Genomic DNA, 23,964 nt, shown 5'->3' on the forward strand with positions numbered 1-23,964 from the left:
AAGCTAGTCATGGTGTCGTCGTGATAGTGCGAGCCACAGGGTAGTGTATTGTCGTGTTTGGAGTTAGAACAGTACCAACCAGTCTGACTGCATGGAGTTCTCAAACTGCGCAGTATGGGACTAGACCATTCCAAACAACTTGGCAGCTTTAACATGCATTAATAAAGCATACACAAAAGTTCATCCAGACACACCTTTGCAGTCATCTAGACACATGTGTTAAGTCATTTAGAAATACTTGTTCAGTCATCCAGACACATTATATCCGTCACCCATACACACTTGTTCAGTTATCTGTTCAGTTATCCAGACAGGAATCATCCCCTGCATCAGGTTGTGAAGTCAATGAGGTGCAAGGAGGTGAAATGTGGTGTATGCACGTGTATGTTTTCAGGTACATGGAAAAAACCCAGAAGCAGTCCAGTCACAATCATTTCCTCAAAGTTTCAAAAGTATTTAAATATCCAACAATCACAAAGTTTTGGGATTGTACAAGTGCAACAGCAACTGCCAGTAGATGCTACAACCATGTCTTAAAATAATCTCCAAGATGACATTGACACCAAACTTTCTAGTCTAGAAAAGAAATACACCAAGTTTAATAATAAATCATGAACTCTTTATGAAAAAATAACAACAAACCGTTCCCAATGTTTTCTATCTCATGACCTTGAACCACATGACATGGGCCAAAAGAATTTCCCAAGGCCCTTTTGAAGAAAGAGTCCACTTTGGCCAGCAGTCCAAAGCCCGAGTCTAGTAAAAGTCTGTTTGGTCTAGTTAGCTGAGCTAGTAATATAGTCCATATGATAACACTGAGATCTACTGAAAATGAAAAGTTTTAGGCACACATTGAAGACGTCCATGGAAGGATAATCTCTAATGTCAATAATCTTTGTGTAGGATACATTAGAAAAATCACCACTGGTGGCGATCCCTTTCCAACAAAACAAAGCAGTTCCGCTTCTAGGGTCATAACAAGCAAACAACGTATCTACAGTGAATTACTTTATTCCCATAAACTTAGAATGTTGTACAGTGGTGAGAATTGGAAGTAACATATATATTTGATCTATTCAGACACCACAAGGAGCAGGAGACACCTACAGTCAACAACAGAAGGATTCCGGGGGTACATGTATGTAGAGCGCTGCTCACACTGATAACAGGTACACACGTCCGCAGGTACAACACACCTATTGCTTACATCACATGTGGGTCATCATCTCCATGAAATAAACAATGCTGAGTACTGTTTGATGTGAGTCTTACCGTATTCAACGTATTAAGCACCAGGGTGTATACAGTTGAAATGGGTGTTTATACTACCTCTTCCTCTTGATTTAATTAGGTTTTAAGGAATTGAATACTTAATTAATATGTACCGAAACATATATAGAGACTTGATGGAAATCGTTTAAAGACATTAATGCGGATTTGTTTTCAAAGCAATTTGGGGTAATTCTTGTAGAGTTTTTAATATGTTGAATATGGTAAATACCTTTGTCACAACACGAGCTGTTGTCTCTTTAATTGTTTGTGGAATGCCTCATACAACCAACTCAAGGGGTGTCTGATGTCAGATTAAGCACTAGGTGGCAATAAGTAACAAAATCACATTCACAAGTTAGACAAAACCAAAATAGATAAATAATATACACTCTGCATACACCTGATGAACAAAGCTAAACAGAACAAGAATAAACTAAAAATCAACATGTAATCACATAAGTTCACAATTGTGGAACAGTATCATATAATAAGCACATATGTCGAGAAACTTATTATCATAATGTTAACTAATTATTTATCATCATATTCAGAAACTATCAAAACATGGCAAAGAAACTATGAATTATGATAATGTTAAGAAGCTATTTATCATGATCATGACCACAAATTAATTATCATCTCAATATAAGTAACTAATTATCATGATAATACAAAGACACTAATTATCATAATAAAAGGTACTCTAAGTCACCTTCCTGAAGCAACAGAGTTAACTGACTATAAAAGTTCCAAACTAGGCTGGAATTATGGAGCTATATTTTGGCTGGACTAGCGAGTCTATGCATAGTCCAATCAAAATCACGTAGCAGATTTCAGTCAATTGTATGATTTACAAAGCATGTGTATCACCAACTCTGCATCAACAGATATTATACAAATCTTTTCATGTTTTTAATCAAAGTGCTCGCGTGACTGGATGCACTTCGTGACCCATTTTATCACAATATAGATTTTGATTATCAATCAGAACATCTTGACTGGGTGCTGCCATTTTGCTTGAAGCAAATGCAAGTGATATGAGAGGTGGAATCTGAATGGTCCATAGGAGGGACATAGAAGGGACAACTCGTAATAGCCACTGGTGGCGCTACAATCGAGGCTACAATTCCAGCCTAGTTCGGCAAGGGTGGAAACTGGACTTTTACAGTCAGTTAACTCCCTTGCCTCAGAAAGATGACTTAAAGTGTCTTACAGGAAAGACTCAAACTTCACACAAAGCCTGGCACATCATGTACAAGTAATATCTAGTGTACCACTCACGGAACTTGCATCCTCATGTACCACATCCAACCACCGTACACTGTGTCGGTACAGGTACCTGACAACACATCCTGTCTCTCGTTTCAAGCACTCAAAGCCAGATACCTGAAACTTGCATTTACTAACATGATCAATCCTGGATAACCATCTCCCTTGCCTTGCAAGGCAAAATTGCAATAGTATACGACTTCCGATGACAGTGTGACAATGTTAGTGTGCCTAGCCCAGCTGACAAACATAATGTACAGTATTGAGACTGATCAACCCCATTTAGGAAAGTCTCAAAAATATCTTCCCCTGTCAAAAACATTACAAGATATTCATCTAGCCCCAAGTTGGGCCTCCCTACGTAAATATGATAGTAAATACTGATAGTAAGGTAAAACCCATATCAAAACAAATATTGGTCAAATGTGAAACATGTACAACAAAAGAATATATCTGCCATATCTGGCAAAAAAAGGTTGAATCAAAACAGTTAAGTGAAAGGAAGCCAGCAAGCCACGTGACTAAAATCAGCGAGTGCATCGGCACTAGTTACCATCATCTCTGAAAGACATACATTTTGTTTGTAAGGTAAATTTATCAGTACCGTAAATCTGGAACACTTTGCGCCATGAAAATATTGCGAGTGGCCAACAATAGCCATAAGTGCTTCTGGAAAGTACTGTGACACCCTGTTGATGAGATCACCAATTTTTTATGAGTAGGAAGCAGAGCACAAAAAAACGGGCTGAAACAGGATGTGAGGGATTGTTTCTTTACTCATGTACTGGCTGGTTTAACAATGTGTAAGTGAATACAAAAATATGCCTCCTGACTTTCTTTGCTTCTTGTCGGTCTGCAAACTAACTGTAATGAAACTATTGCCAGTTTCTGTCACTCTCAGTTTTCGTAGTACTTTCATGTTCGCAAAACTTTCCAGTTTACAGTATGTTAAACATGATACTACCCTTAAAGTAGGGTAAATGTTAACTTGAACATCAATAAAGGACCTGTTACATTAATCACCAAAGTTGTACAAGATTCCAGTGCCTCCATCTTGAGCTTATAGGTCCAGATATTGTCATGACTCTGAGATGTAGGCTCTAGGGTAATTATTAAATGCTTGACTAACTAGACATCAACTTAAGAGTGAATGTGAGCAAGGGGTGGGAAGTCTTGCTTAGATTATCAGATTCAAGATTTGCAGGGCTGTAATGTAGAATACAAATGGAGCTATGTTTTTCATAATGACCATACACGAATTGTAACTCAAGACAACAGTGATATATACAACTGTAGTGCAGTGTGGTGACAGTATTCAAACGCTAATTATCACAGATGTTTACTTCATTTGAGTGCTGGGCCAACTACAACAATATCCTTAATTCTGTTCCTAATGAACTACCTTCTCCAATCCTCAACAAAATTTGTATCCAAACCTAGATATATAAAACATGTGGAAGTGTGGCCATCCCCCACCCCTTCATCCGGCGCATGAAGCGGACACAAAGCACTAAGAAACCAGATATAACACGAAATGATCCCCCAACTGACAAACCAGGTTGTCCTCCAAAGCTAGTGTACCATTGCTATAACAGCCATACTACAGAGTTGATAGACTTGTGGGCCTTCAAGATTCTGTGGCCAGAGACTTGTATCGGTGACACCAGAGTCAGTGCAGTTCTGGCCCAACGCTTTTGACAATTGTATGTGTTTCCCAGCGCCTGACGAAGAACACAGCTGGCAAGACAGCACACAGCCATAATCTACTACATCCTAAATCAAGCTGTTCACATGTGTGTGCATGATAAGAGCAATCTAAATGGGTATTTTCAACAGAATACCTCATGACATTTTTAGTACTTCATGTTTCAATCAAGACTAACATGTGTTTCACAGCATAAAACAAAATTCTGTTAGTGAACTTTAAGTGATTTTCGGCTATAAGTAATGTTACAAAAAAAAAACATCAAGTAAAGTTATTCTTCTGCAATACAGCTCACCATGGTAACACATCACCATGGCAACAAATCCTGTCTGTTCAGTTGTTGCCCTCGCCGATGCAGCAATGCACGTGATATTCAAAAGCACTGCCGTCCATGGTGTCGTCCACCTGCTTCTTACAGACGGGGCAGATGCGTCCCATGTGACCCAGGACGTGTTCCATGAAGTCCTCCTCCCTCAGCTCTGCCGGGAACATCTCCGAACACTGCGGACATTTCCGGGTCTCACCATTAGCATTGATCAGCCTGAAAAAACAAGGGTAGAGTAAGTCAAATGTGAATTGGTTGGTTTAATGACACACTTAGCAGTACTATTGGACTCAACTCATGCCACTTCACTCAATATCTTTACTGTGTCACTGTAGAAAAAGATAAACATACTGTGTTTTCAGTAAAGAGTGACTGAGTGAGTTGGGTTAAACGCCGCTTTTAACAGTATTCCAGTTATATCACGGCGTGTCAGCTTAATGTGGGAGGAAAGCCCGAAGTGATGCAGGTTTCAGACGTTTACCACATTAGTGAAACCCACGAGCATGGGTATGGTGATGACAAACCTAGAAACATAATTGGGGAGAACCGGGATTCGAACCCACAATAATAGGTTTCTGGCGTGCCAAAGGGACGCAACTCTGCACAGCGAATCGCGGCGCCTTAGACGACTGGGCCACCCGTGCCCCCTTTTCAGTAAAGAGCTAGGAACTCAACTCCCTAGCAGACATAAGATAAATTTCACATTTGAAACCTCGTGCTGCTCGTTACTACAATAATTATAGTTTCAGAATAGTATTAGAGAAACAGTCATATCTTACCATGTAACTCTCAAGTCTATTGGTATAAAAGGCATCATACTCAATGATAAAAGAGGCACGATTTGGAGAGCTGTTACTGAATTCCACCCATGTTGACATATCTGACACTGTCCCAGATGCTGACAACTTACCACTTTGCACCGGACAGCTTGACAACGATGTCATCCATGCGACTGCAACACACAGAAAGTGGTACAGATAATAGGCATCAGTATCCCTCCCAGGGGAAGAACGCTGCACGCCTGGTCCCCCTAAGGGCTGGGTGAGTGTCATATTACACAGCTATCATTAGGATTATGGTTTCTATTCAGTATTGTAAAAAATTATGCAAAAGAATTCACATTCATATATCAGTTCCAAAAAATTCTACAAGACATGTTGCACACTTTTTAATTTTCAAAACCAAAAAATAGGGATTATAAGCTAAGGGTGTTTTTGAATCATAAATATAATATATTAGGAATATAAATGTACTACGTGAGCATATGTGTTTTATTCCTAACTTATGATACGTAAGCACACAATAACCACTATAATGTATGATGTCATTCTTAATATAATTAAAGTTTGAAACATATAGTGATTCACTATTGTAATTTTAGAAACTGTGTAAGAACATAAAGCCTGAGTGAATCGCCCCATTGATCATATAGTGCCAAACGATTTACTGCCATGTTTATTTACACAAAACACACACAACTTATAACACAAAGACATTATACAAAAAAAGACATTAGAATAGGCGCCAACCTAAATGAATCTATTCTACAACAAATGATGGGTATATGTTTAGATCCACTGCAACCTTCCTGCACACAGCTCATCAATATGATGCATCCCGTGATATGGCAACCATGGCAACCACACTAACAATTTCAGTGAACATGAGCGACTACTCCACTGACGTTCCATGAAATCACTGTAAAGACTCAGTTTTCATGCAAACAATAATTTCAGCACGAGAAGGATATATATCTGGCTGGGATGTCACGATACGACTATTTCTTGATATGATACAAGTCGTGATATTCTGTGTACCATGCACTACACATCGAGATACTTAATTCATGGCAATTGTGCGTGAATTTTTATATTTCATAGGGCATATTCATTAATAAGGCTTGAAACTTCCTGAATATCTGGTCAATCAATAATTTATTTACACTGGAGTGCCAACACCAGTTAGGAAAAGACTAGAACAGGTTTAAAGTCTTAAAACTATGTACAATGTACAGTGTCGATATAGTACAAATATATATTATTAAGTATTAGTAGGAAAGATCAATTTTTTGTTCCATGTATGAAACAGTCAAGGACTAAAATTATGCATCGATATGGGTAAATGTGTATCACATAATTTTTCCATCGTATTGTATCAACTGAGTATATTATCAAGGTATATGTGAATCGTGACATCCCTAATATCAGGTGTCTCAAAAAGTGGCATATTGACTCATTAGTCAGTGTAACTGCCAGTACCTGTCTGACTGTGTGGGGAAGGAAGGGGGAGCTGATGGTGTGATCCCTGTCCTCTTGGCTGGCATCCCGTAGCAGTGTCCTTCCAACTCCTCCGACCCACCTGGGGAACAACGTCACATAGATTAACAGTCAAATAACAAATCCAAAAGATTGCCAGTTTTGGCAATAATCACGGCAACAAGGCAAGGAACTATTTGCAAAATGCTGTATCATCCATCAGCTTGTATTCCTACAGCAAATCTAACAAAGTCAGGGGAAGGATACACATGTAAACACCACAAGGTGGAGAAACTATGCATCCAAAGAAAGAAACAATTCACACATACTAGTGAGTGAGTGGGGTTTAACTTCACTTTGTACACAATTTCAGTCAGACCACAGAATGTCAGTACAATGTGGTGGGCAGGTGCAAGCCATTCGCGAAACCCTTGAGCACAGGTAAACAAGGACTGGTAAATGGGGAAGAACTGTTATCCCACTAGCAGCAGGGTTAGAAAATTGGCACAAGTCCTGTAGTCATGGTAGTCCTTGCCAAACTGACCAATAGTTAAGGTATCATAAGGACTAGTAGAAACTTGCCATTTTTAAGGGGTTTGCTATATGTTATCATTATAAGGACTAATGGACTGAAACTGAGCAGAGGAGACGCACCCTGGACCACGGGGCCACCTGTATCCCTCACCAGGGATGAGAATGCATATTTTCCTTTTCAGCTGAAACTTATTTGCAATGGAGCGTGGTGCATAATTTAGGGGTGTTTAGGGGGAAGCCATGAGATTTTAACAAATTTGTGGTCACTAAAATTTGCGGATCCGCAGAAGATTCTCCCCCTGCCTCACTCACAGAAGCAATAAGATTTACATAACCTCTCCTTTGACACACAAAAATACATCCTCTCTCCACACGAATCGTATCACTAGACACCAACATAAACAACATGGACCCTACCTGACTGTGGCATGGTTGCCTTGACTGCGGCCATTTTTGCCCCGGAAGTCACCTCGGGTTCCATGGGTCTTGGCAGAGGAATGAGACACGCCGAGGCATCAACAAACACCTCCTCCTGCTCTTCGTAGCGACTCATCTGCTGGGTCTGTGGGGGGTGGGAGACGGCAGCAGGGGGGCACATTGCTGCTTGCTCCTGCAGGGTCTGTGGGGGGTGGGAGACGGCAGCAGGGGGGCACATTGCTGCTTGCTCCTGCAGGGTCTGTGGGGGTTGGGAGACGGCAGCAGGGGGGGACATTGCTGCTTGCTCCTGCAGGGTCAGCTTCTTGGACTCCTCCTTGTACGGGTTGCCGTAGATGAGCTTGGGTGAGGAGGACCGGGCCTCACTCTTCACTGGGCACACAACCTCGGGCTCTGTCTTCCTGGGGATGGTGCTTCTCTTGGCTGGCTTCGGCGTCTCACACTCCTGCAACAGGCATCATGGTTCTGCACACATGCTTGTAAGGCCTTGATCAGTGAGTGCACACTTTTAATACCATACCAAGGCAGGGGATATCAAGAATGAGATTCACATATTATCGTCCTGTTGATACTTGAGTAAGAGAGTGAGTTAACAGTATTCCAGTTATATCGCGGCGTGTCAGCTTAATGTGGGAGGAAAGCCTGAAGTGATGCAGATCTCAGACGTTTACCACTTCGGTGAAACCCACGAGCACGGTTATGATGCTGACAAACCTAGAAACATAATCGGGGCGAACCTGGATTCGAACCCACAATCATGGGTTTCTGGCTTGCCCAAGGGACGCAACTGTGACAGCTTAATGCATAAACCAGAGGTAACCAGAGTTGTGTATGTGTCCAAAAATTGCTAAAAAATTCTTTCCTTGTTATTGATAGATGCATTTTAAGGGGAAATCGACATAGATCAGTAACATGTAATTAAATCCTCAGAAATATCAAGAGTCAGGCTCCTGTTCCACAAAGTTATCTAAACGCTAAGGTGATCCTAACTCGCATACTTTACATAGGCTTATGGTCGTCATAGTGCAAGGATTGCTTCAATGGAAGTGCTTTGAGCTGCTACAAGAACCTGTCACCAGAGCCTAAGGTTATTCATGTGTAGACACAGACCGCTCACCCTGTATCATGATTTCAGCTATCTGTGAGTGAGTGAGTGAGTGAGTGAGTGAGTGAGTGAGTGAGTGAGTGAGTGAGTGAGTGAGTGAGTGAGTGAGTGAGTGAGTGAGTGAGTGAGTGAGTGAGTGAGTGAGTGAGTGAGTGAGTTTAATTTTATGCTGCTTTTAGCAATATTCCAGCAATGTCATGGCGGGGGACACAAGAAATGGGCTTCACACATTGTACCTATGTTGTGAATCGAGAACCGGTACTTCAGCGTGAAGAGCGAATGCTTAAACCACTAGGCTACCCGACTGCTCCACAGCTATCTTGGAAATTAAAGAGAAATATGTGACAGTGGTCAAAATGAACTTGGGCAACTGTTCTATCATTCACTGATGTCATTCAACACATTCTCACCAGTTTGACATCTCGGAGTTTCTGGTTCAGCTCATCAATCATCTTCTGCTTGTCTTCCAGGTATTTCTGTAACAGACTCAGTGGTGTCAGTCATGTCACAATGTCTGTGATATCATAATGTCTATGACATCAAGAAATAAATATGACATTATCAAAATAATGCTTACATGGTAATCTCACTGAAGAAAAAATCTGTCTGCAAAATTGTGATTTTTGTTAATAATCCAAAATACAATCACTGACGAAAAAGCATGCATGTCTGACTTGTCAAGAACCCGCCAAGTATTGTGTACCTCGAGTGACATAACCCTCTGCTCCAGCACCCCAATGTCTCCAGATCCCGAATCCCGTCTGGTGGCCAGCTGCTTCAGTCTGGTGATCTCCACATCCTTGGCCTGCAGCTCCTCGTGGTAGTGACGCCGCAGGGTCTCCAGGCGCTCCTTCTCCTCGCGGTGCTGCTGCTTGTAGTGGTCTTTCTTCTGTCTCTCTGTGGCCAGCAATGCCTGTAGCTCCGACACACCCATCACTGACGTCCTTGTCCCAGTCTCACACGACATACTGCGCTCTGAAACAGAGTAATCTGCATCACAGACTGTCCCCGACTCACACCCATAGGTTAAGGGGAATTTACCTTACGGTTTTATTGTATACATCAGCCAGTGTCCAAAACTGCCTGCCTGCCTGCCTGCCTGCCTGCCCGTCTGCCCGTCTGCCCACCCGCCAAGGGCTGGTTACTTTTTTGTCGGGTGGCATAAAATTTTCCTCCATCTGTCCGACTGACTGGCAGATAATTTTAAGTCTACTTGCGTGTTCCATCTTATCTTACCTCCTTGTACATTCTCACGTTGTTGTTTGCATTATTTCAACTGAATGAAGACATGGTTTATCTCTTATTTTTCATGAATTTTCAATGTTTGTAATGTCTGAATGTGGGCAGGTAACTTTGAAGATGGGCAGGCAACATTTATAGGTCACCGGCCCGACTGTCTTGTTGGGTTTTATAATTGTTTCAAACACTGACATCATCATCTGGACATGTGAATTAAATGAGAGTTTCTACCATCCAGTAATGGTACTAATGGTTTACAAAATCAGTCCGTGTCATAAATAAACAACTAAAGTACAGGCCTATGTTATATTAAGCATAGAAGTATAGACTACCTGAACTAATTCATACACTCTTTCAGAGTTCAAATCTTGTTGGTGCACTCCCTGAACTGTTTGTTAGGCTAACACACATCTGCCCACCATGTGGTTCTGGTGGCAGTCACCTAGCTCACCTGGGGTAGACTTGCTGGAGGATGTTTGTAGTTTCTCGGAGGTCACACTCTCACTCTCGCTCTTTGTGTCTCTCCATCTCCCTGTTGGAAGGTATTTTATCTTGAGTATTTCACTGATCACAAGTCTTTGTTCAGTCGTTTGTTTGTTTTTTTAATATTCCAGCAATATACAGCTGTCTGTAAATAATTGAGTCTGGATCAGACAATCCAGTGATTGATATCATGAGCATTGGTCCAGGCAATTGGGAAATGATGACATACATCAACCAAGTCAGCGAGTCTGACCACCCGATCCTATTAGTTGCCTCTTACGACAAGCATGGTCGACTTTTACGGCAAGCATATGTTGCCGAAGATCTATTCTAACCCGGATCTTCACGGGTGATCACAAGTCAATCTAAGTCTGTCTGAACACAACATTTTCATAATGCTCTACATTTGATAAAGCAGTTAAGAGAGACTGTACGTTGAGCTGACAGAAATAGTACAATCATAAGATCAAATTTAGATTGAAACCTATATACAGTAATATTTCAGTTTCAGGACATGTGAAACAGCCAGAACCATAATATATTGATGATGCATCCCTCTCTGACATTGCCATGGGGTTAGGATGAGCTGTGAAATGAGATGATTATTTATCTGACAAGCTAACTTACGGTGTCCTAGAAGCTTGTCTGTTTTCTTCTGCAGCTTCCTGTTCTCCTTGTAGATCTGCTTGTACTCCTCCGAGCACATGTGGATCCTCTCCTTCAGATCCACTATCTCTCGGTTCAACTCACGCTCTCGAACTCGAGCTTGTTTCTGGAACAGAACACATCCCCTCCATTCAACACTTCACTGGATCCTGGTCTGCCTCTGTACATTACACAGGGCCTACATGGTTAACAAAGGTAAGAACTAAAAACCCATTAGTTTCCTAACCTTCTCATTGATGATGAGACATTTTTGCATTTTTGAGTTTGCATTAAACTGCAAAGTGCCTAATCAGACCTGGCATTACCGCAGAGGTCATTCTGGTAACCTTGACCTTCCAAGAAAGCCAATACAACAAGACAAAGTCAACACTTGTCTGTGTTCTGAGGTGATTATCCTGAAAAAGATCATCCGTTTGTATACTCGTAAGTGGTGACCTTAACCTTGACCTTTAAAGTCAGTAAATCATACAACAGAGAGATCAGCAATATTCAGCATATTCCATGACAGCAGCAGGACCAGATAAAGCAGTGATGGGTATTACGACCAATAATCATTGCCAACAGGGTATGATGACATGCAATCAACTAAGTCGCCAAGCCTGACAACCTGATTTATCAAGTTGCTTCCAGGCATAGGTTGCTAGGGAATTCTTATCAAGAATCACAACAAGGGTTTATAAGTAATAAAAACAGTTGCAATGATAATATAATATGCTGTATTGGCGTACACTCTGAATTCTATTTGGTTGCAGTTAGGGGCATGTAGAACATGCAGAAGAAATAGGATTTTTATAGGGATAGGAAAACAATGATTATAAGAGTCATCAGAAGATGAAATACCCCTGGCCCCCACAATAGCAAAATGCAACACTTCAGCCTCTGGTTAATACATGTACCAAGTTTGGATACATTTTTGGGCACGATTTTCGACTTATGCTCAGAAACGAAACATGGACAGACTGGATGAGGACTACATGCCAGGGAGAAAACAATTCAGTGCTGGCAAACAGATACACGGGCAAAGGGACAGATGAATGACAGATTTAAATCCGGGTCATAAACTCACAACCCTGTGTGCTATCAGAGGAACATGTTTTTCTTATGTTGTCTAACATTAGTAATAAGATAGTTTCATGCAACCATGTTTTACTGTTGGAGCATCCGTTCTATATATATTGGGTGGTTGGAAAGATTTTGAATAGTAATGAATAGTGGAAAATGCCTTACATGAGTAGATTGATGATATTGGTAAAAAACGTTTTTAGTGTGTAATACCCAAACATAACTTTTTGTGTTAATAGTGCAAATGAATAGGATGTTTGATGGCGCTCAGTAAAGAAACAGTCTGTTTAAAACAGTTGGGACAAAAAGTAGATTGGACTCAAACAAAATTCACACACTCACCCTACAAATCAAATGGAAGCTTCCTAATATGAGACGGAGTACAATACATATGTGCACAGTGGTATAAAGACCGAGCGGTACCTTCTCGTCTGTGAGTTTGTTGTATCTTTCATTCAGGTGCAGGAGCCTCTGCTTCAGTCCGTTGTTGGCCTGCTGCAGAGCAAACATCGGCCCTTCTGTACACTCCACGTTCTCCTGAGTCTTGAGGAGTTCATCCTGCAGGGAGCACATCTTGGCCTGAAGGACCTCCTTCTCCTGAAACACAACACAGACCATGCAGTATAGGACAGTGAGTGAGTCTGAAACACAGCACCTTTGTGTGTGTGTGTGTGTGTCTTTGTGTGTCTGTCTGTCTGTCTGTGACTGTCTGCATGCATGCATTTGTGTGTGCGGATGTGAGGGGGGTGACCTATCCAAAACGGGATCAAGTCCAATGCCTGAGTCAAGTAACATGTATTTTGAATTTGTAAACTAGGCAGTAGGCAATCTGATGAGAAAAGCATCTACAGAAAAGGATGCTGATGGGCAAGGGGGCTTGAACATGTTTCATACAAATGGGAGAACAGAGTAACTGCCATGGCTATGCCACATTCATAACTAGAAATGACTATGAGAATACATCAATGATGTGTACTGAACATTGTGTATTCTTACTTTCCACACAACCCTGGTGACATATTGGTATTGCGACTGTTGAATGTTCCTACCTTGAGAACGTTCTCCAGGTCTCTTTGAATGGCTGAGTTCTCAGACAGGAGGACTGTGTTCTCTTGGGCGAAGTCTTCTTCCATACGGCATATCTGTGTCTTCATCATGTGACATTCTGACTTACTCGACTGGAAGGGAAACGGAAAAGTTAAAGCACCTATACCTATCTTGTAAGTGAGTATGGTTTTACGCCGCTTTTAGTAATATTCCAGCAATTCACGACGGGGGACACCGGAAAATGGGCTTACACATTGTACCCATGTGGGGAATCGAACCCATGTCTTCGGTGTGAAGAGCCAACGCTTTAACCAGTTGGCTACCCCAACGCCCCACATTTCTTGTGATGTTGACTTACTACCCTGGTAGGGAAACCACGTAGGGAAACATATTTCAAGCATCTGTATTTATCCTGTGACTTACTACCCTGGTCCCTGTTCCAGGCTATGACAGTCAATGTTAATGTATGGGAGTTATGATCACATTAGCACTACATTCACTTTACATCTACCTATTTTAATACTCTTGACTAGTTGGGGCACATAGTGAAAGCACCTCTACCCATCGTGTGACACTCCAACTCTTAGTCCTGATCTGTAAATGTTGTTTAAGTACCTCTTCTGTTATGTCTGTATGACCCAATCCCATGTGTAACCAGTGAAGTACTCACTGCTAGATCCTGTGACATCTTGTCTTGAGCATCCCGGAAGTTCTTCAACTCCTGCCTCATTAACTCCTTGGTGTTCTCCTCCGAGGCCAGCTTGTCTTCAGCATTGCGGAGCTTCTCAGTCAGAGCAGTAACATTCTCCTAGAACAGATGATCAAGCATGTGACAAATACCATTTACTTATAGTAGACCAACTTAGCAGTTACTTTTGTTTTCGTATCTATAAATTCTGTAATACGAATTAGCAATATTCTGAAATTTGTGACGACTTTGTCTCCCTGCTGTGTTCACCTGCTCCGAGTGTGTGACATGGACTTGCTGCTCCATACGCCGCTGTTCTTGGTGGAGCTCCATCTTCGCCTGTGTGAGTTCCTCGCGACAGGCATCCATAGCCTCATCCTGCTCCTCTATCTTCCTCTGCAGCTTCATGGTGATCTTCCCACTCTCTGCAAGGCGACTGTTCAGGCTCTCGATCTCCTGCACATGGCTACCCACTGATGTCTCAGACTGGCTCAGATGGTTCTGAAAAGTAATGGTCCCATCATTATAATTATTGCTAATACAATTCAATGAAACCAGGAGAAGCAAATGTGTAACTCAACATACTGGTGGCTGATAGCATCATCTTCAACCTAAGAAATTGATGTATGACACCTATACATTTGGCTCACCACTTAAGTTAGCTTGTAGTTGCAGGCGGTTCATAAAATATGGTTTCAAAATAGTCCATATCTTAGGAAACTGACAGATTTTAAAGCCTAGAACTTTGGATGAGCATGTTTCAGCACTGAGCCACCACTTCAAGCTAACTCTCCCAGAGGATACGAGTGCTATACTGAGAGCCATCTGTTCTGGCCAACTCTCCCAGAGGATACAAGTGCTATACTGAGAGCCATCTGTTCTGGCCAACTCTCCCAGAGGATACAAGTGCTAGACTAAGAGCCATCTGTTCTGGCCAACTCTCCTGGAGGATACGAGTGCTATACTGAGAGCCATCTGTTCTGGCCAACTCTCCCAGAGGATACGAGTGCTATACTGAGAGCCATCTGTTCTGGCCAACTCTCCCAGAGGATACGAGTGCTATACAGTGAGCCATCTGTTCTGGCCAACTCTCCTGGAGGATACGAGTGCTAGACTGAGAGCCATCTGTTCTGGCCAACTCTCCTGGAGGATACGAGTGCTAGACTGAGAGCCATCTGTTCTGGCCAACTCTCCTGGAGTATACAAGTGCTATACTGAGAGCCATCTGTTCTGGCCAACTCTCCCAGAGGATACGAGTGCTATACTGTGAGCCATCTATTCTGGCCAACTCTCCTGGAGGATACGAGTGCTAGACTGAGAGCCATCTATTCTGGCCAACTCTCCTGGAGGATACGAGTGCTAGACTGAGAGCCATCTGTTCTGTCCAACTCTCCTGGAGTATACAAGTGCTATACTGAGAGCCATCTGTTCTGGCCAACTCTCCTGGAGTATACAAGTGCTATACTGAGAGCCATCTGTTCTGGCCAACTCTCCTGGAGGATACGAGTGCTATACTGAGAGCCATCTGTTCTGGCCAACTCTCCTGGAGGATATGAGTGCTATACTGAGAGCCATCTATTCTGGCCAACTCTCCTGGAGGATACGAGTGCTAGACTGAGAGCCATCTGTTCTGGCCAACTCTCCTGGAGGATACGAGTGCTAGACTGAGAGCCATCTGTTCTGGCCAACTCTCCTGGAGTATACAAGTGCTATACTGAGAGCCATCTGTTCTGGCCAACTCTCCTGGAGGATACGAGTGCTATACTGTGAGCCATCTATTCTGGCCAACTCTCCTGGAGATATGAGTGCTAGACTGAGAGCCATCTGTTCTGGCCAACTCTCCTGGAGTATACAAGTGCTATACTGAGAGCCATCTGTTCTGGCCAACTCTCCTGGAGGATACGAGTGCTATACTGAGATCCATCTATTCTGGCCAACTCTCCCAGAGGATACAAGTGCTAGACTAAGAGCCATCTGTTCTGGCCAACTCTCCCAGAGGATACGAGTGCTATACTGAGAGCCATCTGTTCTGGCCAACTCTCCTGGAGTATACAAATGCTATACTGAGAGCCATCTGTTCTGGCCAACTCTCCTGGAGGATACGAGTGCTATACTGTGAGCCATCTATTCTGGCCAACTCTCCTGGAGGATACGAGTGCTAGACTGAGAGCCATCTGTTCTGGCCAACTCTCCTGGAGATATGAGTGCTATACTGTGAGCCATCTATTCTGGCCAACTCTCCTGGAGATATGAGTGCTATACTGAGAGCCATCTATTCTGGCCAACTCTCAAAGAGAATACAAGTGCCATACTGACCTTGTAGAGGTCCATCTCCTCCTGCAAGGTCTTGTTCGTGCCTTCCAACTCATCCTTCTCATTCTGCAGGGCCTTCATCTTCTCCTGGAGCACCCCCACATTGCTCTGCAGCTGTGACACCTTCTCCACCAGACTCTGACGTTCCTACACAAACAATCAGTTTACTACATCATCCTGTCTATCTCTTCAGTGTTCATCATAAACAAGGACTGAACTCATCCTCAACTGTTATCAGTGCCCTGGGCAATTTACTAATTCTAACCAAATCAGAACCAAAGGAAGCATTACAATCTAGAATACAACGTGGGATAGGGACACTTTTAGATTTCAGTCCAGACTGGGCAGCAAATGCTACAAAAAAAAGGTTAAGGATACCAGATTCTTTCATATTATTATAGTTACTGTGTCATGGCGAAATATTAGTAACATGAAAAAATCGGACGGTTTCTTCTTTTGAGCACTATATTATCCATGTACAGTGGCTTAAAGGGCAAGTAAAGGCAACAAAGCAACTTTGCAGGTCTTAATACTTTAGGGCATACTTAATCACAAATGCTTGACCAAAATTAAATTTGAAAAATAGAAATAGCTTAAACTGACGATAAATAACAGCCAATATCATCCCCCAAACGAAACATTCCGCCTCAAAGGGGATTCCCCTTACTGGAATGAAAATGAGTTCCCGGTGTTTGACGCGCTGCACAATTTCAACCATCATGATGATCGGGCTGATGCCCCCCAGTCTGCCTGCTTTTGCCTTGGAATTTTTAATACATAGCGTCTTTTTTCTGCCTGCTCATCCATGTATTTAAATTTAAACCTGGTAATGGAAATAAACCTGGGTGTTGCACAGGACAGGTGTGACAATAACGGTCATGGTCGATCTGGTCACTCAGTAACACTGCCCCATACTCTCTCATAATAGTTTAAAACGCACCTTCTCTTTTTCATCCATCTTGGACCGAAGCTCATCGTGAACCATCGTCATGTCATTAGCATCTGACAACATTTCATCTATTTTCTTCTCATTGGCCTTGTACAGTTTCTGCATGTCTCTTTGCTCCTGTTCGGACTTGTCCAGCTTCTTCTGCAGATCGGTGATCTTGTCGGCCAGACTGGTCACCTCCTTGGACATGGTGTCTCTGTACTGTAACAACACACACTCCCTCACTGTAGACACCTCAGCCTGTCCAGCATAGTGTACTCACACCCATTTTGTCTCACGTTTTTCCACCAGAACAAAGGCTTCTATTATTGAGGGCTTTTTAAGTCACTTTTAGATCTTTGTCATATTTGTAGTTGTATCTTTCTTTTTTCTAGTCCATCCAACATGTTTAAGATTGGGAAATACGAGTAGGTGAGTGAGTATGGTTTTACACCTCTTTTAGCAATATACCATCCATATCATGGCGGGGGACACCAGAAATGGGCTTCACACATTGTACCCAATCGAAACTGGGTCTTTGGCATGACGAGCAAACACTTTAACCACAAGGCTATCCCACCGCCTGTGGGAAATACAAATAGATATATACCAATTTTATATGTTTTCTGGTCATGCTGATTGTGGCTAAATACTCTGATATCCTTTGTACACTACACAACACTTGCTAGGGACCACACCTCTGACGAAAGATGACTATTTTGGTCCTTAGTAAATGTTGAGTAGTATTTATGAAGTTAATGATGCAAGAGCTGAGATTATCAAGAGTATTTAGACCCACTCATGTGAAATAGACAAACTATATTCAATTTGTTTGAATCACTTCAAGTATAGCTTAAACATTAGAAAGATTGGGCAAGTGGGCATGGTAGTAGAGGGCATGGTGCTAGAGTGGGCATGGTGCTAGAGTGGGCATGGTGGATGAGTGGGCATGGTTGGTGTGTGGGCATGGTGTGTGAGTGGGCATGGTGGTACAATGGGCATGGTGGGTGAGGTCATGGTGGTGGAGTGGGCATGGTGGGTGGGCAAGTTGGAATGGTGGGTGAGGTCATGGTGGTAGTGTGGGCATGGTGGGTGAGGTCATGGTGGATGAGGGCATGTTGGGTGAGTGGGCATGGTAGGTGAGTGGGCATGGTGGGTGAGTGGGCATGGTGGGTGAGTGGGCATGGTGGGTTAGTAGGCATGCCAACTCACCCACCATTGGTGAGGGCATAGTGGCTGAGTGGACATAGTTGTAGAGTGGGCATGGTGGGTGAGGGCATGGTGGGTGAGTGGGCATGGTGGGTGAGTGGGCATGGTAGGTGAGTGGGCATGGTGGCTGAGTGGACATGGTTGTAGAGTGGGCATGGTGGCTGAGTGGGGATGGTGGGTTAGTAGGCATGCCCACTCACCCACCATTGGTGAGGGCATAGGGGCTGAGTGGACATAGTTGTAGAGTGGGCATGGTGGGTGAGTGGGCATGGTGGGTGAGTAGGCATGGTGGTAGAGAGGGCATGGTTGCTGAATGGACATGGTGGCTGAGTGCCTAATATTCTTCCTGCTTCTCAACCTCACTTCTATATGGCAATCACATTTCAACTGAACCTGTCAACCTATCAAGAACTAGATTCAATAGAAGCCACTTCCCAGTTTGGCCCATACCTTCATGAGGTCGATGTTCTCTTCCTCCTTCTTCTTGAGGTTCTCCTGCAGGACCATCGTCCGTGACCTGATGATCAGCATGTCTGTGTCATCATCCTCCACCTCCACAAAGTCACCAGCACTTGGTCGCTTGAACTGGAATGGTGTGCTTGCACCACGGATCTGACCAGCACTTGACACATAGCAGAACTGGTAGAACTCACCATCATCCTTTGGCAAGGTGTGAGCTGTCAATATCAACGCCATCAATACCATCAACGCCATCAATATCATCAACGCCATCATTATCATCAATGTCATCATTATCATCAACACCATCATTATCATCAATGTCATCATTGTCATCAGTGTCATCATTATCATCAGTGTCATCATTATCATCAATGTCATCAATATCATCAATGTCATCATTATCATCAGTGTCATCATTATCATCAACACCATCATTATCATCAATGACATCATTGTCATCAGTGTCATCATTATCATCAACACCATCATTATCATCAATGACATCATTGTCATCAGTGTCATCATTATCATCAACACCATCATTATCATCAATGACATCATTGTCATCTTTGGTGTATTATCTGATACTTTTTTGGCATGGAACAATTTGACAAATCACTGTTAAGGTTTTCGCACAATCTTGCTATTTCCATGGCAGGAACAATACGTTGACATTTAATCGTCAAACTACAACAAATATTACTTTTAAGGAGTCAAAGTATGGCAGTTATGATATATCTATCCATTTACTGTCAACTAAGGTTTGTTTCAAGATGTCAATAGCGGTAATATGATCGTGGTTGCTGTAAATAATGGTGAGATGGTAAAGCCGACCTTATGGAACGGGGCAAACGGAAGTTGTAAGTACTGGATGGACACCGAAATAAAGGTAAACATTATTGAATGAAAGTTTGATTAAAATTAATAAAATTGATTACGTAGATTACAAACATGTGTCTAGGTAGACAGTTAAACACTTTTTATTACCAATGGTGTAACGACATGATTAACAATGATTAACTTGCATAATTCAATACGGACTTGTTGATATTCTATTTCCGATGACAGATCATGATGAGACGTAGTTTTAGGTTGGGGGTCCGGCTTATCTACCGCACATAACATTTTGATACAGATTTCAAGGACCAAGTTGATACCTCGGCTTATCTATGAGATCAGCTTATCTACAGTCACATACGGTACTTCCAGAAAAAGTGATGTGTTCCCACCATCTGGATAATCACATAAACATACTTTATTTTCCTAAACATTGTCATCCACTCAAGATCTGTACTAAAACTAAAATAACATGTCCCATATTCACCGTATTAAGTGCCCTGTTCCAGTAACCACCCCCTTATACACTTCTAGACCAATCCAGCGATAGAAATTGGCACTAGCCCCCACAATCCTTGCCAAACTGCCAAATAGTTAAGCAATCATAAGGACTAGTAGAAATTTGCCTTTTATAAGGGTTTTGCTATATGTTGTCATTATAAGGACTAGTGGACTAAACATGTTTGTTTCTATTGCTGTAATCTGTAAGTACTTTAAATAAGCACACAAACCTAAGCCTGAACATTTGCATTCTGTGTTTTTTTTGTTTCCCTTACATATTATTTTACAGAAAAACACAGCAGTGTAGAAGGGGTATAATTGCATGGGAAGTATTATAAAACAAACTTATAGCATGTATAGTTTCAGCGACGTGTGATTTAAATTTGTTCTCTACCACTTTAACTCGTTGTGTTAGTTTTGATATGCATGCCTCTCTTTTTCAATTTTCTAAGCTACCCAGGTGCTTATAATGGGGAAAACAGAAGACAAAAAGCTCTAACAACATGTATCTTAACCCTTGTCCAGAATAACAAAATCAACACTTGGAATATTCACAGAAAAAATACCTTGGAAAAGTATTGTGGCCTCTATCTCTTTCCCCTGTTCATAGTTCTTGGGTAGAGGAGCCCACTCGTAGTAGATGTAGTCCCGGGACGACATCCACCCCACCTTGTAGATGCCCACCCAGTCCCGGGTGGAGGGGATGATGTCGATGGTAAGTGTGTACGAACATTCTACATGGGCATCTGCTGGGTAGGTGTCAGCGACATTGTGAAATATCACAGATGCAAACTCGGATCGCTGGTAGCGGACTTCCTCATTGGAGACAACCTCAATCTTCTCTATCTCAGAGTCCGACATGATCTGGAGAAAACAAGCAAACCATGATACCATTGTCATGATTTAGTAGTGTCATGATTACTCATAGGGACCAGTCATTTATTACCATGATTACAGGGGGTGGGGCTTTTTTTTTTGGGGGGGGGGGGGGGGGAGAGGGTGTCAGAAAATTTTGGTGCACAAATGTACTGAACATAATGACCCTCCCCTAAAGCTTGTCATATTTTGGGATGACCCTCCCATGTCTTCATACATTTTGTTCATGACCCTCCTGTATAATACAAATTGCAAATGCACTTTACATCATATTATAAAATGTCAATTCTTTTCATGACACCCCCCAAATATGGGTAATATTTTTTGTGACCCTCCCCTAGAAACTGACATATTTTCGGGTGAGCCTCCCAATTCCCTCTATGTCAATCATGTCAGTGACTATGCTCCCTGAGAGAACAAAAGAATGTAGTCCATGCCTTTCACAATAACAACTGATGACAACCATGAACAGTGGTAGACGATCACTCTTAAATTGATAAGGTACACATTATTATCTTGATTTGACCTTTGTACTTCATCCATGGTCTAAATTCTCTCAAAGTGTGAGCTAGGCTCTGCAAACAATCTCTTCAGAAACCACTGGACCAATCAAGCAGATACATTACATCCTTGACCCACTAATACTAGCCTTGCAAAACACCTGCATCTGTGCAAATCTAATTTTCAAAATACTCATCATGACCATTGCAGCCATATTGAAAAATTTATCTACAGGAGTTATGGCCATTGCTCAACAGCAACTCAAAACACAGTGAAGATTTGTATACATTTTGTTAGTAGTTGGGCTAAACACGTTCCATTTTTCACAATATTTTACATTTTGACAGTGTTTTGACCTTGTCTCCCATCTCTGAGAATACACTTTCCTTGATGGTTTCGTTCACATGGTTAGGGTGGTATACCCAAACCTTCTCCCATTCTTGGAACAGTGTGAAGCTGATCTTCTCACACTGAGCCTCATTTCGTTCACCTTGTTTCTTCATAATCTTCTTTCACTCTCTGCTGCAGATTCACCAGCTGTAACAGCTCCCTCTCAATCTGCACTGCCTTCTTTACTAAGTTTTCAAAAGTTATGTCATCTGTTGTTATCCAAGATAAGTCTTGTCTCACCTCTGGAATCTCCTGTAGTGCTGTTCTGAGTGCTGTTTTAGCAGTTGTATCAGTGATGTCAGGAAATGCATTTGACACAAGATCTGTTATGGGGTATTTTTGTTGCATGGCCATTTCATCCATGTTTTACTTCCTATCTGTCAGTTCCTGTTGGTAAAACACTGTGATTTTCACCGACTACGACTGCTGCTGCTCCTCAGATAACGTGGAAAAATTTTCTTGACTTCCCCCTTCAGCATTAAATGAACGTAGGCTACTGTCCTGACTTCTACACATCATTCTAATCACTTACACACATTACCATAACCATGATAACAACACAATGCTACCACACATAATACTCTTCTTACAACAGAACAACCAACACAGAATAACCACTCCCAGGAATTGGGGTTTTCTTCCTTACATCTGCAGGTTACCCCCCAACTCTATCCTAACCCTTGGATCCCTTAGACAGGGCCACCCGTGCCCCCCAATAATAATAATAATAATAATAATAATCCTTGCTAATCAAACAACCCTTTATGATCATTAGGGTTAGTTGTAAGATAAGCAAATTTGTCCAATTTAAGAATATCTGTACACTCCTTATCAAGTAAGACAAGTTCTATGGACATGATGGATGAACAACTTCTTTATTACAATTAGTGCGACGTTTCGATGTAGATCCTAACACCTTTATCAAGCAAGTGATCACTTGCTTGATAAAGGTGTTAGGATCTACATCGAAACCGTTTCGCTATGACGATCTTACACAACGAGGCCCCACAATGAATTTACTTATTTTAGATCCACGTCATTCTTCAACGCAATAACTAACATAGTCATGATGGTATACCGACATATTTTCTCTTTGACAATGAAGGAGAACACCAGACATTAGGCCATCAAGATCAACATAACATACAGTCAGTACCTACCGTATGATACTCTGGTCAATGAACAACACGTTTTCAGTTTAAGTCTTCTTGATCATTTCCTCAAGACCACAAATATTCATCGAAAAATCTGCCTTGGAGGGGAATCTGCACCTTCTATTTTGGTTTTGCGATGTCAACATTACAACATATAATACTATTTCCGTACAACTTATATCAGTGATCGTAATTACAGGAACAGTCTTTTTAAGCCAAGAAGAAGATTTATCAAACCAGCATGAAATAATATTTATGCATATATACTTCTCTATATTTCTTTACGTATTGTGATTTATGCTTGAAATATGTCGGGTCAATATTGGATTAAATACATATAATCTTTAATTAGTCGTATTTAGAGTATTTTTCAACACGGAAGCGATTTATCCGTCACTGCTCGTCGTATTCCGGAATCGTCCATTCTGTTTATTCCGGACATTCGTCACAACTCGCCCCTTTCCGTAACCTGCTTTTCGGCTTGCCCCGGAATAACACGAGCTGGTCACGAATGGAGTTGGTCACGAATGTATCCCGAATAAATCAGTTACCGAATGCCCATTCGGATTATTCCGGAATAAATCAGTTACCACGAATGCCATTCGGCGTTCCTGATGATGTTCTTAAATTAACTGAAGAAAAGACTTAGTATCACACCAATGTATAAACATTATAATGTGAAGATAATCAAGCTCACTATATATATTA

General features: G+C 41.9%; 1 protein-coding gene across 1 annotated transcript; it reads right to left on the reverse strand.

Moving 5' to 3' along the window:
- Positions 1–995: 995 nt before the first annotated feature.
- Positions 996–23,420, reverse strand: LOC124152899 (tax1-binding protein 1 homolog). The gene is made up of 17 exons (XM_046525978.2): positions 23,263–23,420; positions 20,902–21,199; positions 18,986–19,212; positions 17,339–17,548; positions 16,402–16,545; positions 14,356–14,586; positions 14,068–14,205; positions 13,400–13,528; positions 12,774–12,947; positions 11,250–11,394; positions 10,591–10,671; positions 9,604–9,875; positions 9,311–9,376; positions 7,778–8,240; positions 6,830–6,929; positions 5,482–5,523; positions 996–4,787 (listed from the first exon to the last, which is right to left on the reverse strand). The coding sequence occupies exons 2-17, from the start codon at positions 21,194–21,196 to the stop codon at positions 4,580–4,582; spliced, it is 2,925 nt and encodes a 974-aa protein (XP_046381934.2). The 5' UTR covers positions 21,197–21,199; positions 23,263–23,420; the 3' UTR covers positions 996–4,579.
- Positions 23,421–23,964: the final 544 nt, after the last annotated feature.

The sequence above is a fragment of the Haliotis rufescens genome, unplaced genomic scaffold (assembly GCF_023055435.1).
Source record: "Haliotis rufescens isolate VD_foot unplaced genomic scaffold, xgHalRufe1.0.p SCAF_4, whole genome shotgun sequence".
NCBI classification, from domain to species: domain Eukaryota; kingdom Metazoa; phylum Mollusca; class Gastropoda; order Lepetellida; family Haliotidae; genus Haliotis; species Haliotis rufescens.

What these genes read in the sequence shown, in the direction of transcription:
- LOC124152899 (XM_046525978.2), bottom strand. Translation starts at nt 21,196, where the DNA reads ATGTCGGACTCTGAGATAGAGAAGATTGAGGTTGTCTCCAATGAGGAA. An exon ending in GGCCACAATACTTTTCCAAG is followed by an intron (nt 19,213 to 20,901) that starts GTATTTTTTCTG and finishes TGATATTGACAG; the next exon opens with CTCACACCTTGCCAAAGGAT. An exon ending in CTCCAGCAAGTCTACCCCAG is followed by an intron (nt 9,876 to 10,590) that starts GTGAGCTAGGTG and finishes ACTCTGTTTCAG; the next exon opens with AGCGCAGTATGTCGTGTGAG.